Source organism: Colletotrichum costaricense (genome assembly GCF_030867565.1).
Source record: "Colletotrichum costaricense strain IMI 309622 chromosome Unknown Scaffold_19.1, whole genome shotgun sequence".
In the NCBI taxonomy this organism is placed as follows: Eukaryota; Fungi; Ascomycota; class Sordariomycetes; order Glomerellales; family Glomerellaceae; genus Colletotrichum; species Colletotrichum costaricense.
In genome coordinates, this window is record NW_026848248.1 from 306938 (window position 1) to 326084 (window position 19147).

At 52.8% G+C, this 19147-nt stretch overlaps 6 protein-coding genes across 6 annotated transcripts; 4 read left to right on the top strand and 2 right to left on the bottom strand.

Annotated features, from left to right (window-relative positions):
- Window positions 1-1648: 1648 nt before the first annotated feature.
- Window positions 1649-4580, top strand: CCOS01_13955 (TBC domain-containing protein; the record flags this gene model as incomplete). The annotated part of the gene is made up of 2 exons (XM_060462099.1): window positions 1649-4180; window positions 4233-4580. 2 exons carry the CDS (start codon window positions 1649-1651, stop codon window positions 4578-4580), a joined length of 2880 nt encoding a protein of 959 aa, XP_060307195.1.
- Window positions 4581-6429: 1849 nt separating this feature from the next.
- Window positions 6430-7154, top strand: CCOS01_13956 (uncharacterized protein; the record flags this gene model as incomplete). The annotated part of the gene is made up of 2 exons (XM_060462100.1): window positions 6430-6633; window positions 6687-7154. 2 exons carry the CDS (start codon window positions 6430-6432, stop codon window positions 7152-7154), a joined length of 672 nt encoding a protein of 223 aa, XP_060307196.1.
- Window positions 7155-13366: 6212 nt separating this feature from the next.
- On the bottom strand, window positions 13367-14895 carry CCOS01_13957 (uncharacterized protein; the record flags this gene model as incomplete). Its single annotated transcript, XM_060462101.1, has 2 exons — window positions 13367-13809; window positions 13878-14895. 2 exons carry the CDS (start codon window positions 14893-14895, stop codon window positions 13367-13369), a joined length of 1461 nt encoding a protein of 486 aa, XP_060307197.1.
- Window positions 14896-16737: 1842 nt separating this feature from the next.
- Window positions 16738-17043, bottom strand: CCOS01_13958 (uncharacterized protein; the record flags this gene model as incomplete). The annotated part of the gene is made up of 1 exon (XM_060462102.1): window positions 16738-17043. One exon carries the CDS (start codon window positions 17041-17043, stop codon window positions 16738-16740), a length of 306 nt encoding a protein of 101 aa, XP_060307198.1.
- Window positions 17044-17537: 494 nt separating this feature from the next.
- Window positions 17538-17876, top strand: CCOS01_13959 (uncharacterized protein; the record flags this gene model as incomplete). The annotated part of the gene is made up of 1 exon (XM_060462103.1): window positions 17538-17876. One exon carries the CDS (start codon window positions 17538-17540, stop codon window positions 17874-17876), a length of 339 nt encoding a protein of 112 aa, XP_060307199.1.
- Window positions 17877-18268: 392 nt separating this feature from the next.
- CCOS01_13960 (uncharacterized protein) lies at window positions 18269-18487 on the top strand (the record flags this gene model as incomplete). Its single annotated transcript, XM_060462104.1, has 1 exon — window positions 18269-18487. One exon carries the CDS (start codon window positions 18269-18271, stop codon window positions 18485-18487), a length of 219 nt encoding a protein of 72 aa, XP_060307200.1.
- Window positions 18488-19147: the final 660 nt, after the last annotated feature.

Genomic DNA, 19147 nt, shown 5'->3' on the forward strand with positions numbered 1-19147 from the left:
AGTTTTGTACCCGGCTACATTGCACTTTATTGCCAATTCCGTCCCCAGGCCATGGTTACAACTGGCAAACAATTTGTGCCTGGAGGTTCAAGGACGACGGACGGCCCTTCCTCACAAGTTCAGACGACAACACCCACTTGCCAAATGTTGAAGCCGGGGGGGGGGGGGTCCACTCGGGCTGGCCCAGCCCAGGGCTTCTGTCTGTCCAATTAAATACTGTGTTATGGTGGGACAATCGCCCTTCTGGGACGAAAAGCTGCCAGCATATAGAGACCCAGTGGATAAGGTACTTGCCAAGTTGCCAACCATTCCGATTCCAGGAATGTGCTTGGGAGTACGTACCTACGTGCCTTGAGACAGAGAAGCCCTGTTCTCGCTAGGAGCGCATTCCCCACCCCCGACCGCCTCCAACGTGTTGTGGACTTGAACTTCCAATGTGGTCCTGGTGCCGGGCCACTACCGCGATGTACTGCTGCCACCGCCGCTGCCACCGCTTCCTGCATTTGCAACCCGACCCTGCTGGGCTGGAGAGACGATGGTCATGAGCCTGTTACTCATGCCGTTTTCTGTTCAATCTGACGAACGCGGCAAAGACGGCTGGGTGTGTAGGAAATAGAGGGGGCACGTTGGTACGGGGGGGAAGCAATTGTGGAAGAAAGAAGAGAAAAGAAAGGATGCCCTGCTGTCTCTCTTTTTCCCCAGCTTAGTTATTCATACCCTCCTCCTTCTCAGCTATCTCGAGTCCGGACCTTGAATTTTGCACATTCACCACTTCATGTCCACACTGCCTCACGTATCCTTCTTCAGCTTCAAGAAACTTTCCTGCCTGCACCTACCTTAGCGTTTATTCATCCTCCCAAGACGCACCTCCGATAGACCACACGCCTTTGAGCACCCGCTTGACTCCAAAAACCCCACGACGAGATTCTTTCCCGTCACCCAACGGATCTCAACAAACCGACCTCACTCACCTCAAAAAGGTAGCCAGTCCTCCCTACCAAGCATTCCTCCACCTCCGGCGTAGTATTAAAAAGTATCTTAACACCTGTTTCTTGCTCAGTCTTACCTTGGACTTGCTGGTCATTTGCTATCTAGCACAGACGCAGACTCGCTCAAGTGACTTGACTTACACAGAGAACCACACCAAAGCAGAGAACCACACCAAAACTCGCGAGCGTCGTCCTTGTCATCGCCGACCTCATATCCCGCTTGCTCCTACGAATACACATCCATCCCTCGACTATCGCCGCACGTGTACGAATACGTCACGGTCCTGCTGCATTTGCCTCAAACAACCTTCTCTTGGGTTGTTGTTGGAATTGCATTGCATCCCGCCCTCATTCCTCACCTCGGGCTCTTCATCTTGTTTGCCCAATCGAGCTAGCGCCCATCTAGTCCCCAGGTCTTAATTTGGCACACCTGAATCCCAAGCTTACGGCCCTCAGCGCGCTCGACGGTGAGCCACTCACCCTCCACTTATATCGTCACCTCACCCGCCTTGGCCGCCTTTCCACTCCATCTTGCTTCAGTTCGACGCCGGCATCTAGACATCGCGGCTCGGCCTGCTACTGAGCAGTTGAGCACGGTCTGATCGGTCCCAAGCTACACCCACACACGCCCCGGCCGGAGCACCCTGAAATATCACGCTATGGCACCCCAAAGATTCGCCAGTATGCGCTTGAAGTCCCGGCCTACGCTCGTACCTTTCAAGGACGATGCTAGCCTCATTGCCCTTCGCTACGAGAAGACGGTCCAGGCAGAGCCTCCCATCCCTATTCTTACACGACTTCCCCAAAGATCTCACTCCTGTTCAACGCGCCGAACTTCCACTTCTGCATCATCATCGACCTTCTCAAGTCCGCCTTCCAGCCCCGTCGTTGTTGCTCCTCCGCCCGCCATCGACCAGCATCCTGCGTTTCGTTCCCGCGCTGCGGCCCGCAATACTACGGTAAACGATTGGAAGAGAGATTCAGGGCTGGCACCTACTGCATCGTCTTCAGCGACTATTGCAGAGGAAGACTGCGAGGACGAAGAGAGCCGTGCATGCGCCAAGATTGCTGCTCTGGAGGCCGACACGATTGTTGTGCAACAAACGGAACAACCTGTGACACCTTCGGTTTGCGAAAGTACTTCCGTCGATGAATTGCTTCTGAGCAAACGAATCTCTGGTCGTTGGTCCACGCCTTGCATCGGCAAAGAGGTCGACAGCATGGATCATTATCAAAATGTGCAGGTCGAAATTGCGCTTGCGGAAAGAAAGAAATCTGGGAGTATTAGCAGCACCTTATCGGTCGATTCTCCCGTTGAGTTGCGGGACAAGAGTCTGGGTGACCTATCACCTGCATCGGCGCCAATCATCTCCCATTCGCGGTCCTCATTTGCAGCCTCCGATGACTCGCCTAATTTCTCCCCTGTCAACATCCACGAAGACTTCCAACTCCTGAGCAAGGATGCCTCTTACTTCTCTCCCATTTCAGTGTCCATCCCCACGGACAACCTCCTCGAAGATGACTTCCTAACAACTCTGTCTTTCTCCAATCGAGGCAGTCTCATGTTTGGTGGTCTTCGCGCGTTCCCCGCACAAACCACCGACGGAACAATGGATGGACAGTCGCAAACGGACAAAGCACACTCGCCTCCGCCAAACCCCCCTGCTGATGCCCCTGCATCAGCCCCAATCCTCCACATTCAATACGAAGAGCCGCCCCAGTCCACTGCCGTCAGCACCACTGAGACCAGCGCGAACCACCTGAACGCCACCGACACAACTACAACCGAAGCAACGACGGGAGAGACGACCACGACTGACACAACGACGGCAGAGACGACTGCAGAGTCGGCCTCGCAAGCCACAATGACGACCCCCAGCATCTGCGTCTTGTCCGCGGACGTGGAGATGGAATCTCGAAAGGTGAGATCGCTCTATGAATCCGGCGAAGGCCTCAGATGGGAAGACGGAGCCCGACCGTCGGATGTTGGCGAGCGTCTCAACTCGACCGCCGAAACTCCGACGGAGGAGGTCGAAAATGATCCGTATGGTTTCCTTTTGCCCGGATTGTTACCCGACCAGTACGCTAACGTGTCTCCTGTCTGCAGCGTCGCCGAACTCCAGCCTCCCGCTTGGGGAACTCCAAGATCTGGAAGTTCTTATTCCCAACGACCCGAAACACGCAGCGAGTATGAGGTGGCCGGTGGTCTTGAAGACTGGGAAGACCTCGAGGGATACGACATCGACCGTTATGGCTTCATCAGCCCGCGCAAGCCAGAGAAGAGCAACGGCACACCTGCTGAGCCTAGATCGTCGCAGTCAGCGCCCAGAAGGAAGCACGTCTTTTCAAAGCGAGATGCCTTTGGGTTGGGCTTGCCATCCAGAGGACCCGGTAGGAAGGTGTCCGCTCGATCGCTCAATACTCAAGGATCCAAGGCTTCGGTTGCGTCTCGTCGGTCGACCCGATCCGCAATCAGACAAGCAGGAAACCTGCTCCCACACAATCGCGATCGACGATGGATGGACGAGGCTGGAGAAATGCTTTCGCTTTCATTGGGCGACGAAGAGAAGGTAGAGAAAATCTCCGAGGCCATTAAGAAGAAGGAATGGGAGAGGTCTGAAAAGTGGCGTAAAATGGCCAAGATCGTCAAGAAGGGGAAAGACGGCGAAGGCATGGAATTCGATTTCGATGTTAAGAACCAAAAGCTCATCGACAGGACGTGGAAAGGCATACCCGACCGATGGAGAGCATCTGCCTGGTACTCGTTCATGGCAACCAGCGCCAGAGCTCACAAGGACTCCCCGTCTGAGGATTCCATCATCACCGACTTTCATCGCCTTCAGTGCAGAGGCTCGCCGGACGATGTGCAAATCGACCTGGACGTTCCACGCACCATCAGCAGGCACGTCATGTTCCGGAAGCGCTATCGAGGTGGTCAGCGCTTGCTCTTCCGAGTCTTGCACGCGTTATCGCTTTATTTCCCGAATACTGGCTACGTTCAAGGCATGGCTTCGTTGGCGGCAACGTTGCTCTGCTACTTTGACGAAGAGAAGTGTTTTGTCATGCTCGTACGCATGTGGCAACTACGGGGCCTAGAGAAGCTGTACAGTCCTGGCTTTGACGGCCTGATGGCAGCTTTGAACGACTTTCAAACCAAGTGGCTGGATGGCAAGGACGTCGCCAAGAAGCTGGTAAGACACCCGCGCGCCTTTCAACCGATGACGTTAGACTGACCGTTTCTAGACTGAGCTCTGCATCGATCCTACAGCCTACGGTACCCGATGGTACCTAACACTATTCAACTTATCCATCCCTTTCGCGGCTCAGCTCCGCGTTTGGGATGTCTTCCTACTTCTTGGAGAAAACCCAACAGACTCCCCCAAAGTCCCTGAATCTCCCGTCACCATGAACGGCATCGACATTCTGCACTCTACCAGCGCGGCTTTGATTCATGCACTGCGAGACGTTCTTCTTGACTCAGACTTTGAGAACGCAATGAAGGCTTTGACCTCTTGGATTCCGGTCAAAGATGAGGATATCCTGATGAAGGTGACACGAGCTGAGTGGAAGGCCAGACAGAAGAGGAAGTAGAAACTCTTGTTTCTGCCGCCTACTTAAGCGTTGGTCGGCCGGCTCGTTCCCACATTTCCTTTGTTTTTACACCACGACCTTCGATTTATGGATATGCGTGCATGGCGTTTATGGAGTCGGTTATGTTGACTTCGACGCATGTCGTCGACCAATACCCCGGGATGAACTGCAAACCTCGTATCTGCTGTTACGGGGGATTTCATTTGTGCACTTGAAACGAACGAAATGCTGGAGAGAGCAACTTGGGTTGCGGGGAGCGCCACCCAAAAAGCGATGCGAGAGGAATGGATCCGCAGCACGAGTTTTTCAAATACCCTTTATGCCATACAATAGCCTGGTGCCAACTTCATATACAGCATCAAATCAATATATAATGTATTAGTCAAGTAATTGTTGCTCCCGACATCTTCTCAGTGTCTACTTTAGCTATGCCAAATGCCTTCCATCTTTGAAGACACGGTCAAGCCTGGATCAAGTTTTGCTTCATCCCACCTGGCTATCTGCCTTCTAGGCCTCGCTAGGCCTTCTTGTCTTCGTCCTTGATAATTGTACCATACCCACCAGTGTTGACGCAGTGACTGTAAGAATACCCATGCAGCCGAAATTGAGGCCTCCCCGAAAAAAGACGGGATAAATCACGGCAGGCTGTCTGCGCTTGTCCAATCTTCATCTTAACGTGTGTCTGCCAGTTCCCCCATTCCTTGCCGGTATAGCTGTTAATACCGAGCCCGCTCTGAGTGAAGAAGGACATGAGATCTTAGCTTGCTGTGGTCTTTGACACTGCACAGATGTTTCGTTTTCGTTTGTCTTTTGGAAATACGTGAAGAGTTTGGAATAAAGTAATCCCTCACGATGTCAGTTTGGTCCTGGCTATGCCATATTGAACCTTTCATCACAGCTTAGTTAAGAGTCAGGTTAGAGACATGTGAGCTTAGCTATCTGAGCAGAGAGTAATCGGCAGAACAGTCGGATACCGAAGATTGATACGGCCCGCACAAACAGCCCTGCCCAAATACTCCCACCTTGGAGGAATTGTTGAGATACTTCCATTACCCCCTTCTTCCATATCCTTTATCGCTCGCTACACTACACGGACCATTCAACTTCGTACCAGATGAGATGCTATTGCACTATTGGTGTGTATACCAACACTGACTGATCCGAGCCACGATCAATCGTGATGAATGTGTGTGACAATCGTGTGGCGGTTGCAGGTACAGCGATGACTTGGATGGGGCTGAACTTTAGCAAGATGCCATGGCTAGAGGTACACAGAAGGATGCAGTGAGCTTTCGAGATCCTATAGTGGCCGTGTTTTTGAGGAGTTCGCCAAGTCAGTGCGATCAACGATGAACAAAGCAGGCTATGGTTTGAGCTGACGGCAGTAAAAGAACATTATGATGCGTCCAGACGGTAGTCATTTCTTTGGAATGTCAGCTTTCGATTCTCTCGCAACTAGATCTCCATTTTCCCCCTCCGTCAGTTCAAGATCAAAGTCTCACATCAACTAGGCGTTATGGTGTCAAATGGTCTCACATGACAGGCATCGAGGCGGCTTGTAACGTACTGTTTCCTGAACCGACGAGGAAGGTGGGACACGAGGCCGAATCACTGTCAGCTTTGATCTACAAACTTGCCAAGCTGGATCTCGTAGTAGTGCTGATAGCCTGGCCACGAAAGATGATCGATCGTACAGATCTCAAGAATCGTCAATTTGAACGCGTCAAAATTGAGCTATAAGAACCAGAGTCGATACCCTCTAGACTCGTTCTCCGTATCAATCACAATACGCACACATGCCCAAGACGAAGTCTCCTTAGATATCAAAGTAACCGCTACACCTTCCAAGATGCTCCAGAACATCCATTTCCTCGCCCTGGTACTTGCAGCTACAGCATCAGCGGCCCCCCTTGACGACTCCAGCCATCTCAACAACGTCGCCTCCGAGCCCCAAGGGCGACAGGTCACACCCATTCCTTGTATTCCCTACATCATAACCCTGAAGCACGGCGACGGGAACCCTAAGAAGAAGTTCCTACACAAGCAAGTGACCGTGAGTGAAATTTGAAAGCTTTCGAAACTGCCAGCTTCTAACCAACGTGTCAGACTACACACAAGTGCACCGACGGCCCATGCAGCATCGAAAAGGAGCATAGCGAGACCTACACCATTGAATGGAACGCCTCTATCGCCGACCCGCGAGGCTTCTTCAGCGCCGGCTTCGCCGTCTCCGAGGCCATCACCACGGGTGTGACGAAGGCCTGCAGCAACCAAGAAGGCACGGAGAACCAGTCGCTCTGCGTGTGGTGGTCGCTTGCGCATACCGAGTACGAGGTCCAGGACTGGGAGATGTCGGGGTGCGGGAGCTCCAAGCCCAAGAGGGGCGTATACAAGATCACGGCGCCAAATGCGGATGATGGGAAGAATACCTCGTATTGTGTGAGGAATAATTGTAGGGGTAATGGGGATGAGTACTGGGCAGATGACAAGGCGATACGGGCTGATGTATTGGGGGATTATGTGCAGCCAAGTTTGGTACACTTCTTGTTAGTCATGCTATCGTTTGGCTCTTGATCAGTTTAATGAAAACAGGTGGCCGAAATACTTATGAAAACTCTGTTGAAAGTAGCCACCAGAGAGGATTCATCACGTTGTCGACGCAGGGCAACGACACTTGCACCGGCTCAAGGATACTCTTTTGTATGTATTCGTAACATGGTTGTTCCTGCATATAGTTCACGTGTTACTCTGTTTCAAAGACGGCGTAAGAATCGAGTTTTCGTTTGCATGTATACAGATAATTTAGATATGGTTGTCAGACCCCCTCCTGGAATAGCGACTGAGAAACAAAGACGCCGGATCACAGTTCCTGGATTTAGTGAATGAACTTGGTAAAAACAACTCCTTTTCGTATTTAACCCCTTGGCCATTGTATCTATCTGCATTCTGCAGCCCCTAGTCATCACGATAAAGTGCACCATGCAAATCCAGGCGCAGGACGAAGGACTCCAAAAACCTTGCCTCCTTCTTCCGCTTCCTCTGTTTGATAGGAACCTACTCCGACAAAACACTTGATCATACCTCGTAGTACCTGTTCGAGGTTAGCACAAGCTGTAGGTCCACCACAAACAAAATGCCTGACTCCCATCGTTACGGTATCGTCACCCACCACTACGAAAACATCAAAACACCTCCAAAAAGGAATCAAAAACATACAACACCAGGTATTCGCTGGTCGTCACCGACCCAACTACTAATCCGGCCCTCATTGGCTTATCTATGGGAGAGCGGACGGGATCCCGAGTTTTCCAATGGGTATGGTCGTATGTGATAGGGAGTGAGGCCGGAGTTGACTATATTTTCACGATACGACAGCAGCCACACATCACGAGTCTTGCCCAGACTCGGAAGACACGCTTTCTTGTAGGTGCTTTATCATTCTTACTGCTTATAGTTCAATGTCGTATTTTATTCTTCAAGAATTGGGTTGAGCATGTGGCTCATATCAAGGCACTCTGGCTTGTTAGTCCAGACAGATCACGGCCCACGCCACGTCTCTAGACCTACATGACCTTATTTGTACCAGTTCCAGAGCGAGGTAGTCTGAATCGACTGCTCCATCAATAGAGAGTGATCTGGAAAGGACGAGATGTCTTTGGAGAGTTGCCTCTTGTTCACGCTGCTTTCCCCATGACGCGTGAGAATGTTGAGAAGTATTGGATAACAGGATAATGGCCTGACAGATCACGAGCATAATTCAAAAGAGTTACAGAGAAACTAGCACGCCCCTAATACATCTATATGAGAGATCTCATTGAGAATATCAGATAAAGTAGAACGACGTAATTTGCTATGTACTAATCAGCTAGATTCCATCCATACTCATAGGGTCTTTTACGACCTACACTGAGCACGTGGCTCTAAATCATGCTAACAATTGCAACGACCTCAACTAGATTGGAAGTAGTCAAGTATTCATTGTCTCCATTGTCTTGATATCATCCTCATTACCAAGGCATGCTCCGGCACTTTGCATATAGACTACCCATGTCGATTGCTCCGGTTGCCGATATGTCGTTACCTACCCCTAACCGCCATGCCCAGTGAACGATGTCACCTCAATATCCGAGACGGCGAGGCAGCAATCTGGTCGAACAGCTGTGAATTCCGTGCAAATCGCAAATGTCCGCAAATTAGTTCCAAGCAAGATCCAAACCCAACTCGGTGGCGGCTGTCCTACCAATTTCACGTGGCCCCCGAGGACAAAAGAGGCGCTCCTGTGTACGGTGTACCCCTAGCCTTGCCAAGTGGGTAACAAGATAGGTTGCCGGTCTACGTTATCTCCACTCTACTTTTGGAATTTCTGTGACTGCTACTGCCACTGCTACTATTCTCATGTCATGTTCTCTGTATATTCCGTAGAACATGCGCCTCAGAGAGCATATGGCGATGCCGATGAGAATGGCAGTGGTAATAAAAAGGCGGCCACGTGTGTGGACCGGCATCCTATTCCGCCTCCCACTTGCTTGCTTCCCCGATCTGTCCGCTGGTATGTGCTCAGATCTTGCAAGCCTCCATGGCTGGCTGGATACTTTAAATATCCTGGCACTGGGGTAATATCGTATGATGTTGAGAAAACCGGAATTCGGTCGTTGATTTCCTTGATAAGATGCGTCTTCCCGTTTCGATAAGGGGAAAGATCAGCAAGAGTCCATCTCCAACTTCCAAGACTCCAGCGTTGGGAGAGGAAACCCCACTTGCTCCGACATCAGGTTTCTTGTACCGTGTACTCCGTACTCCGCAATCCGTTCGTGGATGGGCAATCCCGAGTCCTGACAGGTCGGTAAAACTTGCAAAGTTGCATTCGACGGATGATTTTCCAGAACCGGGTTGATAGAGGCGGCTGGTCGCCTTTGAGGGTAGTATCTGCCAATCTGGATCGTTGATCGTCCCTGCATGGTGGCCCCCCAGACTCCCGAGCCCCCCAAATGATGCGTCAATGAAAGAGGCTTCACCATCGAAGGGCGGTGGCTGCATGGACGTGGAGAACAGATGGCGAGCTTCAACCTAGGCGTTGCAAATGACTCTGTCGTGATTGTTGACGCTATGGCATCGCCGGACCTCACTGGCAACTCAGACAAAACCGAGTCAAGAGCGCCTGAGATGTCACGCCGGGTAGTATTGAATCGAGTCATTCCATCTAGCCAAGTTCAGGATTCCAAGATATCAAGGTTAGAAAGACTACCCCCTACTACTTACTGGATCTAATGTGCCGTCTAAGCAATTTGCTCACGTCTTTGACCGCAACGCAGCAAACTCACTTCTGTTAAGCGCCAACAAAAACAGACGCGCGAAACGCACAGGCAATGAGTCCAATTCTGTAGCACTCATAAAAAAAACAAAAAAAAAACGCCACGGACGCCGGCCGGCGCTCTGGATTTCGGGTCTCAACACGGCACCCCCGTCCCGAGGCTCCCCGCCTGAGTAGCTTACACCTCACCCCCCACAACGCTTGAACCCATATCCGTGCGCGCCGCGCCATCACCACCGGCCGGCACAGGGCAGCCCTATATGTGGCGGATCATTAAGACGAACCTCAGCTATCCGTACGAATGCCCCTTTCTCTCCTGCAATAGCCGAGATATACACTTTCGGTCAGGTAGTCAAGTCAAGCCAAGCCAAGCCGAAGCTGATTCGACGACGCCCAAACGAAGAGATAACGGCCCGCGGGTTCCTTGATGAACTAGTAGCAGGTTTCGCATGCCGTCCCATTTCCATATCCCGGGACCTTCATCTTCGTTCTGACATGATTACGCCTTTGTGCCAACGCGTCCCTTTCCAGACGCACGTATTCGTACGCCTAACGATTAAGCCATCCCCAGTCACCGGTATTGTACGGATTAGGTACAGACAAACAAGCATTTGGGAGGCTACGCCCCTCTCTCAGCTCTTCCATGCCGATGCCTGCCCACCTGTTATACAAGTTCCGTTACCCCCTTGCCTCAAATTCAACAAACAAACAATACCGCAAATGTCATTGTCGTCCCCAAGCGTAAAAGAGAAGATGTCCGCAGGCGAGACGGGGAATTGCCATTTACTGCGTACAGAAGAAAGGGCAACCCCATTCATACCCAAGTACGCATTCGTACACTCGTAAACCTGGTAGCACCGCCAGGACCGGTCAGAATCCCAATCAGGAAATCAAGCCCACAACCTAGTGAGTTCGTTGCCCACGCCCAAAATGGTCTCGAACACTGACGGTGAAATCCAAAACAAATGCCCACATTCCTCCCCGCCAGGAGGAGTGACGATTCGACGAATGGAGATCTCTCTGACATGTCAAGTCGAGAGTAGAGAGACATGAAGAAAAACAAAACGAAACGAAGCTACGGACAATGAATTAGACTTGCGTCAAAGTCAGGGCTGGCGGGCCATTTTTTTTTTCTCTCGAGCTAGCTGTCATGCTGGTGGTTCATGCCCCCGTGCTACCTACCCCCATCCGGTACGGACTCACGGAATGGAAGCGAATACCTGCCATTGTTTCGGGTTGAATCAGAATTGGGACCTGTCCTGCGTAAAAAGTCACTTGCCCCGCCTAAGTATACCTACCTTAGGTACCTCACATAGCGCTAAACACTTGTATCCTGAATTACTGGCTACCTTCCCGCGTGTGCATCGTTCCTGGCAACGGTGCTCTTCGTTGCCTCATTGCCTTTTCCACGTTGAGAGCAGGCAAGCTAAATAACCAAAAAAAAATATCAGCTACCCGTAGTTGAAGTCAGCGCGGATGAACATCGATTCAACAAAGAAGCCGGACGCTGAATCGGCTGGACCAATGCCAACGACGCGGTTGAGCGCCCCCATGTGGCACATACTCATCCAGTCACCCGGTTTCGAGACGCACTGTCCCCAACCCGATCCGCGCGTACAGAAAAACACCTAACCAACAAAAAAAAAGACGTCAATCATCCCCAATCGTCCCATTATCCAACAACATGTTCGCCCAGACAGAACTTGAGAAAATCCGCACCTATACAGGCTTAGACTTGCCTCGGGTGTGCATCTTGACCTTGACCAGATCGGGATGGGATGCCAGGCACAAAACCCACCCCCAACGCAACCAACATTGTGGGATTAAAAAAAACAAAAAGGGAGCGAAACTCTCATTACCGACGTCGACGCAACCTCGAGGTCCGGGCACCCGGCACGGGCAATGGCCCATGGCCACCCACGGCGGCGGGCGACGGACGGAAGGGCGGCGGCGGACGGGGCTCGCCCGGCAGCTAGGCCCCACCGAGATGCAAAAAGAGCGCGGGCCATGATTACCCATTACCACTGAGGGAAAAAAAAAAGAAGACGGACGCCCGGGCACCTAAGGAAAAAAAAAAACGAAAAAAAAAAACGAAAAGAAGCCAAGATTCTCCACTCCTCATCTCCATCGCGGAGGGGATGCTAATCTCCCGCCCCGAGCTTAATCCAGCTTTGCTATACCATCGTCATCCCTTCTCAGCGTTAGTGCAGCACACTCCCACTCAAGTGATGAAGTTTGGTCGCGCGCCATGTCGACCCAGTGCCTAGTGGCCCAGGTGCTTAGGTAGGTAATGCAACGTCCGAAGCTGGTGAGTGACTTTTCATCACACTTTCTCAATCTTCCTTCATCATTGTCCTGGCCTTTGGCCATCTCCGGCCGGCAAGGGGGGTCAAGCCACGAAATGGCGAGAGAGTGAGAGAAGAGAAGAGGGGTAATACCTAGGATAACTCGGTGCAGGGCGTCATCTAATTACCCTGGTTCCCGGCCCCCTGCCCAAATCACCCCTCCGGGCTTCCCACACCCCCAACGCGCAATAATCAAACAAGCGAGATAAGGTATCAATCTCCAAGGGGTTGAAACACGTCTGTCCGTCTCTGCAAAAATGCGTCTTGTCTTGTTTTTTGTCTTTTCTGCAGGGTATCATGATACATGTAAGATTGCCCAAAAGAAGCCAGCCCTAGATTTCAAGAAGCCAACAAGAGTGAAGATATTGCCAAAGTCCACCCTTCCATTTCGAGAAAAACTTGTCCAAATCGAGAAGTCGAAAAATGAAATAACTCCAACCTGAGTCTTAATGCTCTCACCAAACCCCCTTGATGAGTCTCACCTCGCAGGTGGATTTTGGCCGGCCGTTGATGATTTCACCACACCTGACAGCTATAGGTACACCCAAACAAAAAAATGCAGTGTTGACAGTACCATACACATCAAAACACCAGGTGTGGGAAGAAGGAGAAGCAGAAAAATTGAATCCATATAAAACCCGAGGCTCGTCGGCTATGGATGTACCCGCCCGCCTAAAAGAAGAAGAAAGAATAGAAAGAAATGAAGAAGTGCCGTGACCCGTGCATGCCTTTTGAAGAAGTGAAGAATGCGCGCCTCCGGTTCCAGATCTTCTGGAAAGGCGTCAAGCTGGGAGGAGAAATCCATGCCTCTCTCTCTCTGTGAAATCGAAGTCATCGACGGCAATCTGAAGCCGCCGTCGAATGCTGTGTCGGCTTTTCCCGCCCCCCCCGCGCTGTTCCCAGCCATGAGGGTTGGAAAGGCCGAAAAATAACGTGGCGGAATGAATCCAATAGAAGCGAAAAATTCGGAAGAAAATGTCGTACTCATGCATCTCGTTTCGCGAAATTTCGCCGTGATGGTATGGCTGAAACAAGTCGTAAAATTGGCCCGAGCCAAATTTCAATCAGTGCTGCCTGTCGCATGGCTGCTGATCCTGCGACCCCACGCGTCCGTCTCGTCCGTTCACCCCTCACAACGGCGATCGTCGTCGCTCCTCGCCCTGCCCTTGATAAGCTTCCGTTGGCGTCGGCCCGTACTGAGCTGCGTGCGATGGCTCTTCGGACAACAAGGATGATACCGAATGTCCACCAACACTCCTTGGTGCTTGCTGCTGTTGCTGTTGCTGAGCAGAAACCGAACTGGCGCTACCGTATTCCGGGGCCGTGCTGAAGCTTGCGACTTGAGGAGACATGCCTCGAGGCGTCCCGAAACTCTCACCTCGGCCACGACCCGTCGGCCGGTACGACGAAAGATCGCTACGCTGTCGTGTATGCCCGCGTCTTCGCCCCGGCGGGGGGTTCTCAAGCGCTGATCCACCGTGGAAAGGAGGCGACCGCAAGCGTTGATGTTGACTTGGCGGTGGAGGGGCTGGCTGCGGGCCTGTGGCCTTGCGCTTGTTCCTAGGAGACTCCCCTAACGGCCACACCAGCCAAGGTTAGCCTAAAGCGACTCTCTCTTTCGTTTGGTCTTGCTGGACGCACCGGAGGGTGTCGCAGGCTGAGTAGAGCCACCTCCGGCTTGGGATGTCGGCGGGTGCCAGTGGTGAAAGTAGATGGACGGGCTCGGCTGGGCCTCTTGTTGAGACTGCGCAGACTGCGCTGCTGCGTGCTGGTGGCTCTGCAGTGCCGACGGGCCTGGTGGGCCAGAATGAGGGACGTTCGTGTTGAGGCTCGGAAGGTTACTAGATCCCAGTGGCCGGGACACCGAGCCAGTCGAGGACAAAGTCGTTGCCCTTCCCCGCTGGGGAGAGCCCGGGTAGGCGGGGAATCCGTGAGGTCCGGGGGCGGAGCTCGGCGTCGAAGGGACGCCCGCATATTGACCGTAGGGCTGGGACTGAGAATCGCGACGATGCTCAGGAGAAAGAGGACCTTGGGACGGCAGCAGCTGGGGGTGCTGAGGCTGTCCCTGCTGAGCGAGAAATTGCTGTGCCCATTCCAGAGCCGCAGGAGGAACACCGCCTCCCATTCCGGCAAAGACGAGAGGAACGATGGGCGGGGGGATTCCGCCGCTCAACGAGGTTCGTAGCATGTCGGCCTCGATGCGCCGTTGCTCTAGGCGCAGAGTCTCTTGCCTCGTCTTCTCTTCCTCCTGTCTCCTGCGCTCCTCTTCTGTCTTTGCTGCCAGCCAGCTCCTCATGGAATCCTCGGCGCCTTGCCACTGCGGCGGCGGTCCGGGCAGCTGACCCATCAGGTGGCCATGGCTAGATTGAGCTTGGCCGATGGATTGGGGCGCCGGAGGTGGCGGAGGAGGAGCCGAGCTTGCGTGAGGCGGCTGGGGCGGCAAAGTCATGGCCGCCGGGGGAGGCAGGCCACGATGATGTGCCGACATAGGCTGGCCAGCTGGACTGTGACTACGGGGAATGGACGGCAGCAACTTGTGCGAAGGGTGGTCTTGGTAAGCCAAGGGAGGCGAGGGTCGGGATGTCGAGGGCGGAGTAGGTAGGTCATGGACGGACTTGTAGCCGTAGTGTGTTGGCTGCTTAACTGTGAGCATGGTCATGTATACTCATGTGCTCCAGGTGTTTTCAAAAGTTGTTGAAGTTGAAATCAGACAACATGGGTGGCTGATTTTGTTTCTGGGGTTGATGTGTGTTTTTTTGTTTTGTTTCCTCGGGTTGTTGTGTATGGAATCGTGTCGAGTCAAGAAAGTGAAGCTGAAGCTCAAGCTGCTGGTGAAGAAGAAGAAGGCAGCGAGCAGTCGGAGAAGAAATTGAGACAAAGGGGAGTTTGAAGGAAGGTCAAGAAGTGGAAAAGTGAGGAAAAAAGCTGCTGGCTGGCCAGTCAAGATGAAGATGGGCGGAAGGAAGACAGGTGAAGAAAGGTTGAAGAAAAAACCCGAGGCGAGAGGTGAGGTAAAAGGTAGGAAAGAACAAATGAAGGTATGGGGGGTGCAGGTGGTGGAAATAACCTTTTTTACAGGCGCGAAGCTGGAAGGGCGGCCAGCTCCAAGTTGGGAAAGAGACTTGGGTTGGACTGGGAAGGGAAAGGGACAGACACCACCTCACAGACACCACACGCCGTACTCCGTACCGAGGAGTACTATGTACATACACACCTACCTTCATCTGCCCTGGACACCTCTCTTTCCATTTCACGCCCGAGAGGGGGGGTACGTATTTTTTCTCAGACTCCCACCCACCAGCACCAGCACCAGCACCAGCACAAGCACCAGCACAAGCGGCAACACCAGCAGCTTCTACCCGCAAGGTAGGCACATAGGTAGTAGTCTGAGGTACGGAGTACTTCACTTTCCTTTCCCAAAGGACGAGAGGGACCCGGAGACCCAGAGGTCCAGAGACCTAGACCCAGACCTGGACCCGAGCCCCAGGGCCTCGAGAGAGAGAATGAGAGGCAACTCCGTGCCCAGCTGGGACTAGTAAGGGACGGCAGCTTGCAAGGAACAGACCAGCTAGCAACGATGCCGTTGTACGGATAGGTGTGTACGAATACTTAGTGGATAGCGAGGGAAAAGCGAGCCCAGGTCAAGGAAAGCAGAGGTATTACATACCATGGCACGCGAGGGCTCATCATCCATCGTCCTCGCCCTCGTCTCTCCCAGTCTCAGATACCTTACCTCACAATCCTGTACTGTCTCCATCCATATCGGGATTCGTAGTACAGACCAAGGGCGGGGCGTACGGTGATGAACCCAGCTCCACGAATGGGCCCAGCCTCATTTAGACATGAAGACGTATTTAGTGCCGACCACGTAAGGCAAGATTGGGAAGGGCTGAGAGTGCTGTTCTGGGTTGGCACAGCAAGCAAGGCTGATGGACGGACAACTCGCATCGTGGGATCGAAGTACGGATACAGATACGGAGTATCCGTACGTACTCGAGGCGGGATCACAGTCTAGACTAAGCCAGAACTTGAAAGTGACACTGACCCCCAACGTCCCTTCCTTTTGACCTGTACTGTAGATCTCCGGAGCCTCGAAACCTCCACGGAAGGATATGGTATGAATCAAAGCGCCAGGTGCTGACGATGTGCCGATGCATTGCTGGAGTAGTAACGAGAGCCAGGGCGTAACTGTGGGTATTGTAATATGTGGTTTCTGGGAGGATGAGGATGGATCATGGTCATGGTCATGGTCATGGAGGGGGCAGGCAGGCAGGCATTGAACGGCTTCTGTTCTTTGGGAATCCGCGGGCCCACGAGCGGGAAGAGTGGCGGGGGTGTGTCCTGTGAAAGTACAATGTGCAAGTGCCTGGATATGGAAATCTGCAATGTGTGTATGTGTGTGTGTGTGTGTGGTGTAGGTTCCTCCTCTCAACAGAGTACACTACATATTAGTAGTGTAGTCCTGCTTGTGTGCGCGTGTCTGTCTCCCTCTTTCGTTATTTCACCATTTCCCTTTCCCAAGGAACCCCGGCCGGGGGTTGCAGGTGCGGATACTGATGCAGATGCAGATGCTGGATGGAGACGCGGGAAAGGAGATGAACCACTCCAGCAAGGCCCAGCTGATTCGACGAGGCGTGCAGGAATCATAGTATGGATGCCCAGGTCCATCCAAGGCCGTAGAGTTCCTACGGATACTCAGGAGACACCCAGGAAGTCTCCAACTCTCCTGGCAAATTTGAATCGCAAGCACCACCCACAAAGTGATAAGTGCGGATAGTAGGGGAAAGCAAAGGACAGAGAGAGGCATACGAGTCTAGGAGATGGCCCGGCCGTTTACGGATAGTTCAGGATAAGGCTCGGTGCGGAATGGATGGTGGTCAAGGTGCGTTGCCCGTGGTGGAGAATGACAGTGAGCCTGGTTTATTTCATTTACAACCAGCGCGTATCAGAAGAGATGACACATGGAGGGGGATGAGCACAGGGGGGGTGCGCGTTGTTTGTGTCCAAGCCCAGCCCAGTCCAGTCCGCGGTCCCAGCCCACAGATCAAGTGGCGCGAGGGGGTGCTTGCACGCCCACGCCCACAGGGACTCCTCCCACTCCCAGAATCCCGGCAAGGGCCAAGGGGGGAGGGGGTGGTGATGGGGATATGAGGGGGGTGCGAACCCGGGAACTGTGGCGAAGGCGGCTAGTCAGCATTGGGCCAAGATGGGGAAATCCCACACTGGCGTAGAATCAGACTTCAAGATGAACTGACGGCAGAGGCGAACGAGGAATGAGGAATGAGGAACGAGGGATGTGGGATGTGGATGTGGGTGTGCTGTCTGTGGATGCTAGATGCTAGAAGGCCAGGATGCCGGATGATGGATGCTGCAGCAAAGACAGTTGGAAATCGGAAGTTGGGGGCGAGAAGTGATGTAAGAAAATCTACCGATCCCTCTCCCAGAACCAGAAAAGGCTGCATGGTGGTTTGGCTTGGAGTCACCATTGTCGAGGATCCCGACATCTTTCAATCGGCCAGCACCTATTCCCAGTCAACCTTGAGCTGGTGTTTTGTATCAGTACTTCCCGCGCCAGTATCGGCTTCGTGTTACTGTCAGCTACAAGTAGAAGTTTTAACCCAATCATTACCACAGCTCTAGGGGCTGTACCGTGACCCAACACCTACGGCTTGTGTATCCAAAAGAAATAGATGGAGAAAAATCAACCGTAACCGCATACCTACAGTATCCATACTAGGCTCTAATACGAGCTAAAGAGCAAGAGCGGGGGTTGGACTGCGGTATCGTCGAAGCAAGACGAGAACAAGAGGAGACCAGTATCCGGTGGCAAGGCGCAAGCCACCCTCACTGACAGGATGCGCACGACACGCAAGACAATGCATGAGCAGCGCTGCGTATGGCCACAAAGGGGGGGGGGGGGCTGGCAAGCCGGCTCGAGTGAGCGTAGGGCAGGACAAGCCGGGACATGAGATTTTCGGACCTTGGCCTTGATATTGTCGTCCATTTGCTGAGTGTTGACGCTGCCACCGCCGATGAGGCTGCTGCAATTCCCTCTTCTGACTGCGCAATGTGTTTCTGGCTTGTATCGCACACAGTCATCTTTGTCCCCTGGTCCTTTGATAATTCTCCGCGCCCTCGTGCTTGGCATGCAGCTTTGTGACCTGATTATGTATAGAGACTCCGCCAGGAGCTGCCGTCGGTGGGTAAGCATTGTAGCTTCGCCTAGCTTCCCAAAGTGGGTAGGTGATTGAGGGGTGTCGTCGTCGGGAAACCGTGTACGCGTGCGAGTGCCGCCGTGTTCTGTTTGAATGCAGTTCAACATCCGTCGCCAACAGGGATAACCTGGTACGCATCTTGGAGGCAGCAGACAGATGCAGAAGTGTGTGAGCAGAGTTCGACCAGAGGCGCAGGGTCGATCCTGATGATGAGTTGACGACACCATCACCCATATGACAGAAGGAAAGAAAGAGGAGAAGCTGCCAAAGCGCGGGGAAGGTTGATAGAGAGATACAACGAGGTCGATATCAGGAAACTCGGGGACAATACCTACACATCCCCAAAGCTGGATATCAACCGTTTTTGGCCTGGGCCGTACCCTACTCGAGGCTTCAGCTAGACTCTGCACCTTGGTTTCTCACTTTTGTGTTCTCAAGCTCGATACTTACACTAACGAGATGGAGCGGGTTGTGGCCGCAGGTCAGCTGAGAAAGCGAGTTCGAGTGAGTTCGCTCACAAAGCTCTCAGTCCAGAGATGCTGATTGGACGCTTTCGCTGCAGACGCGAATGGGACGCGATGCGGTCTCGTGCTGAAGCAGACAAGAACAAGGATACATCTCCTGGCCGTGCTGATGTTTTGTCCAGCCCCCTCCTGTCTCGTCTGGGGGTTTGCTGGTGCGTGTTCGAACATGAAA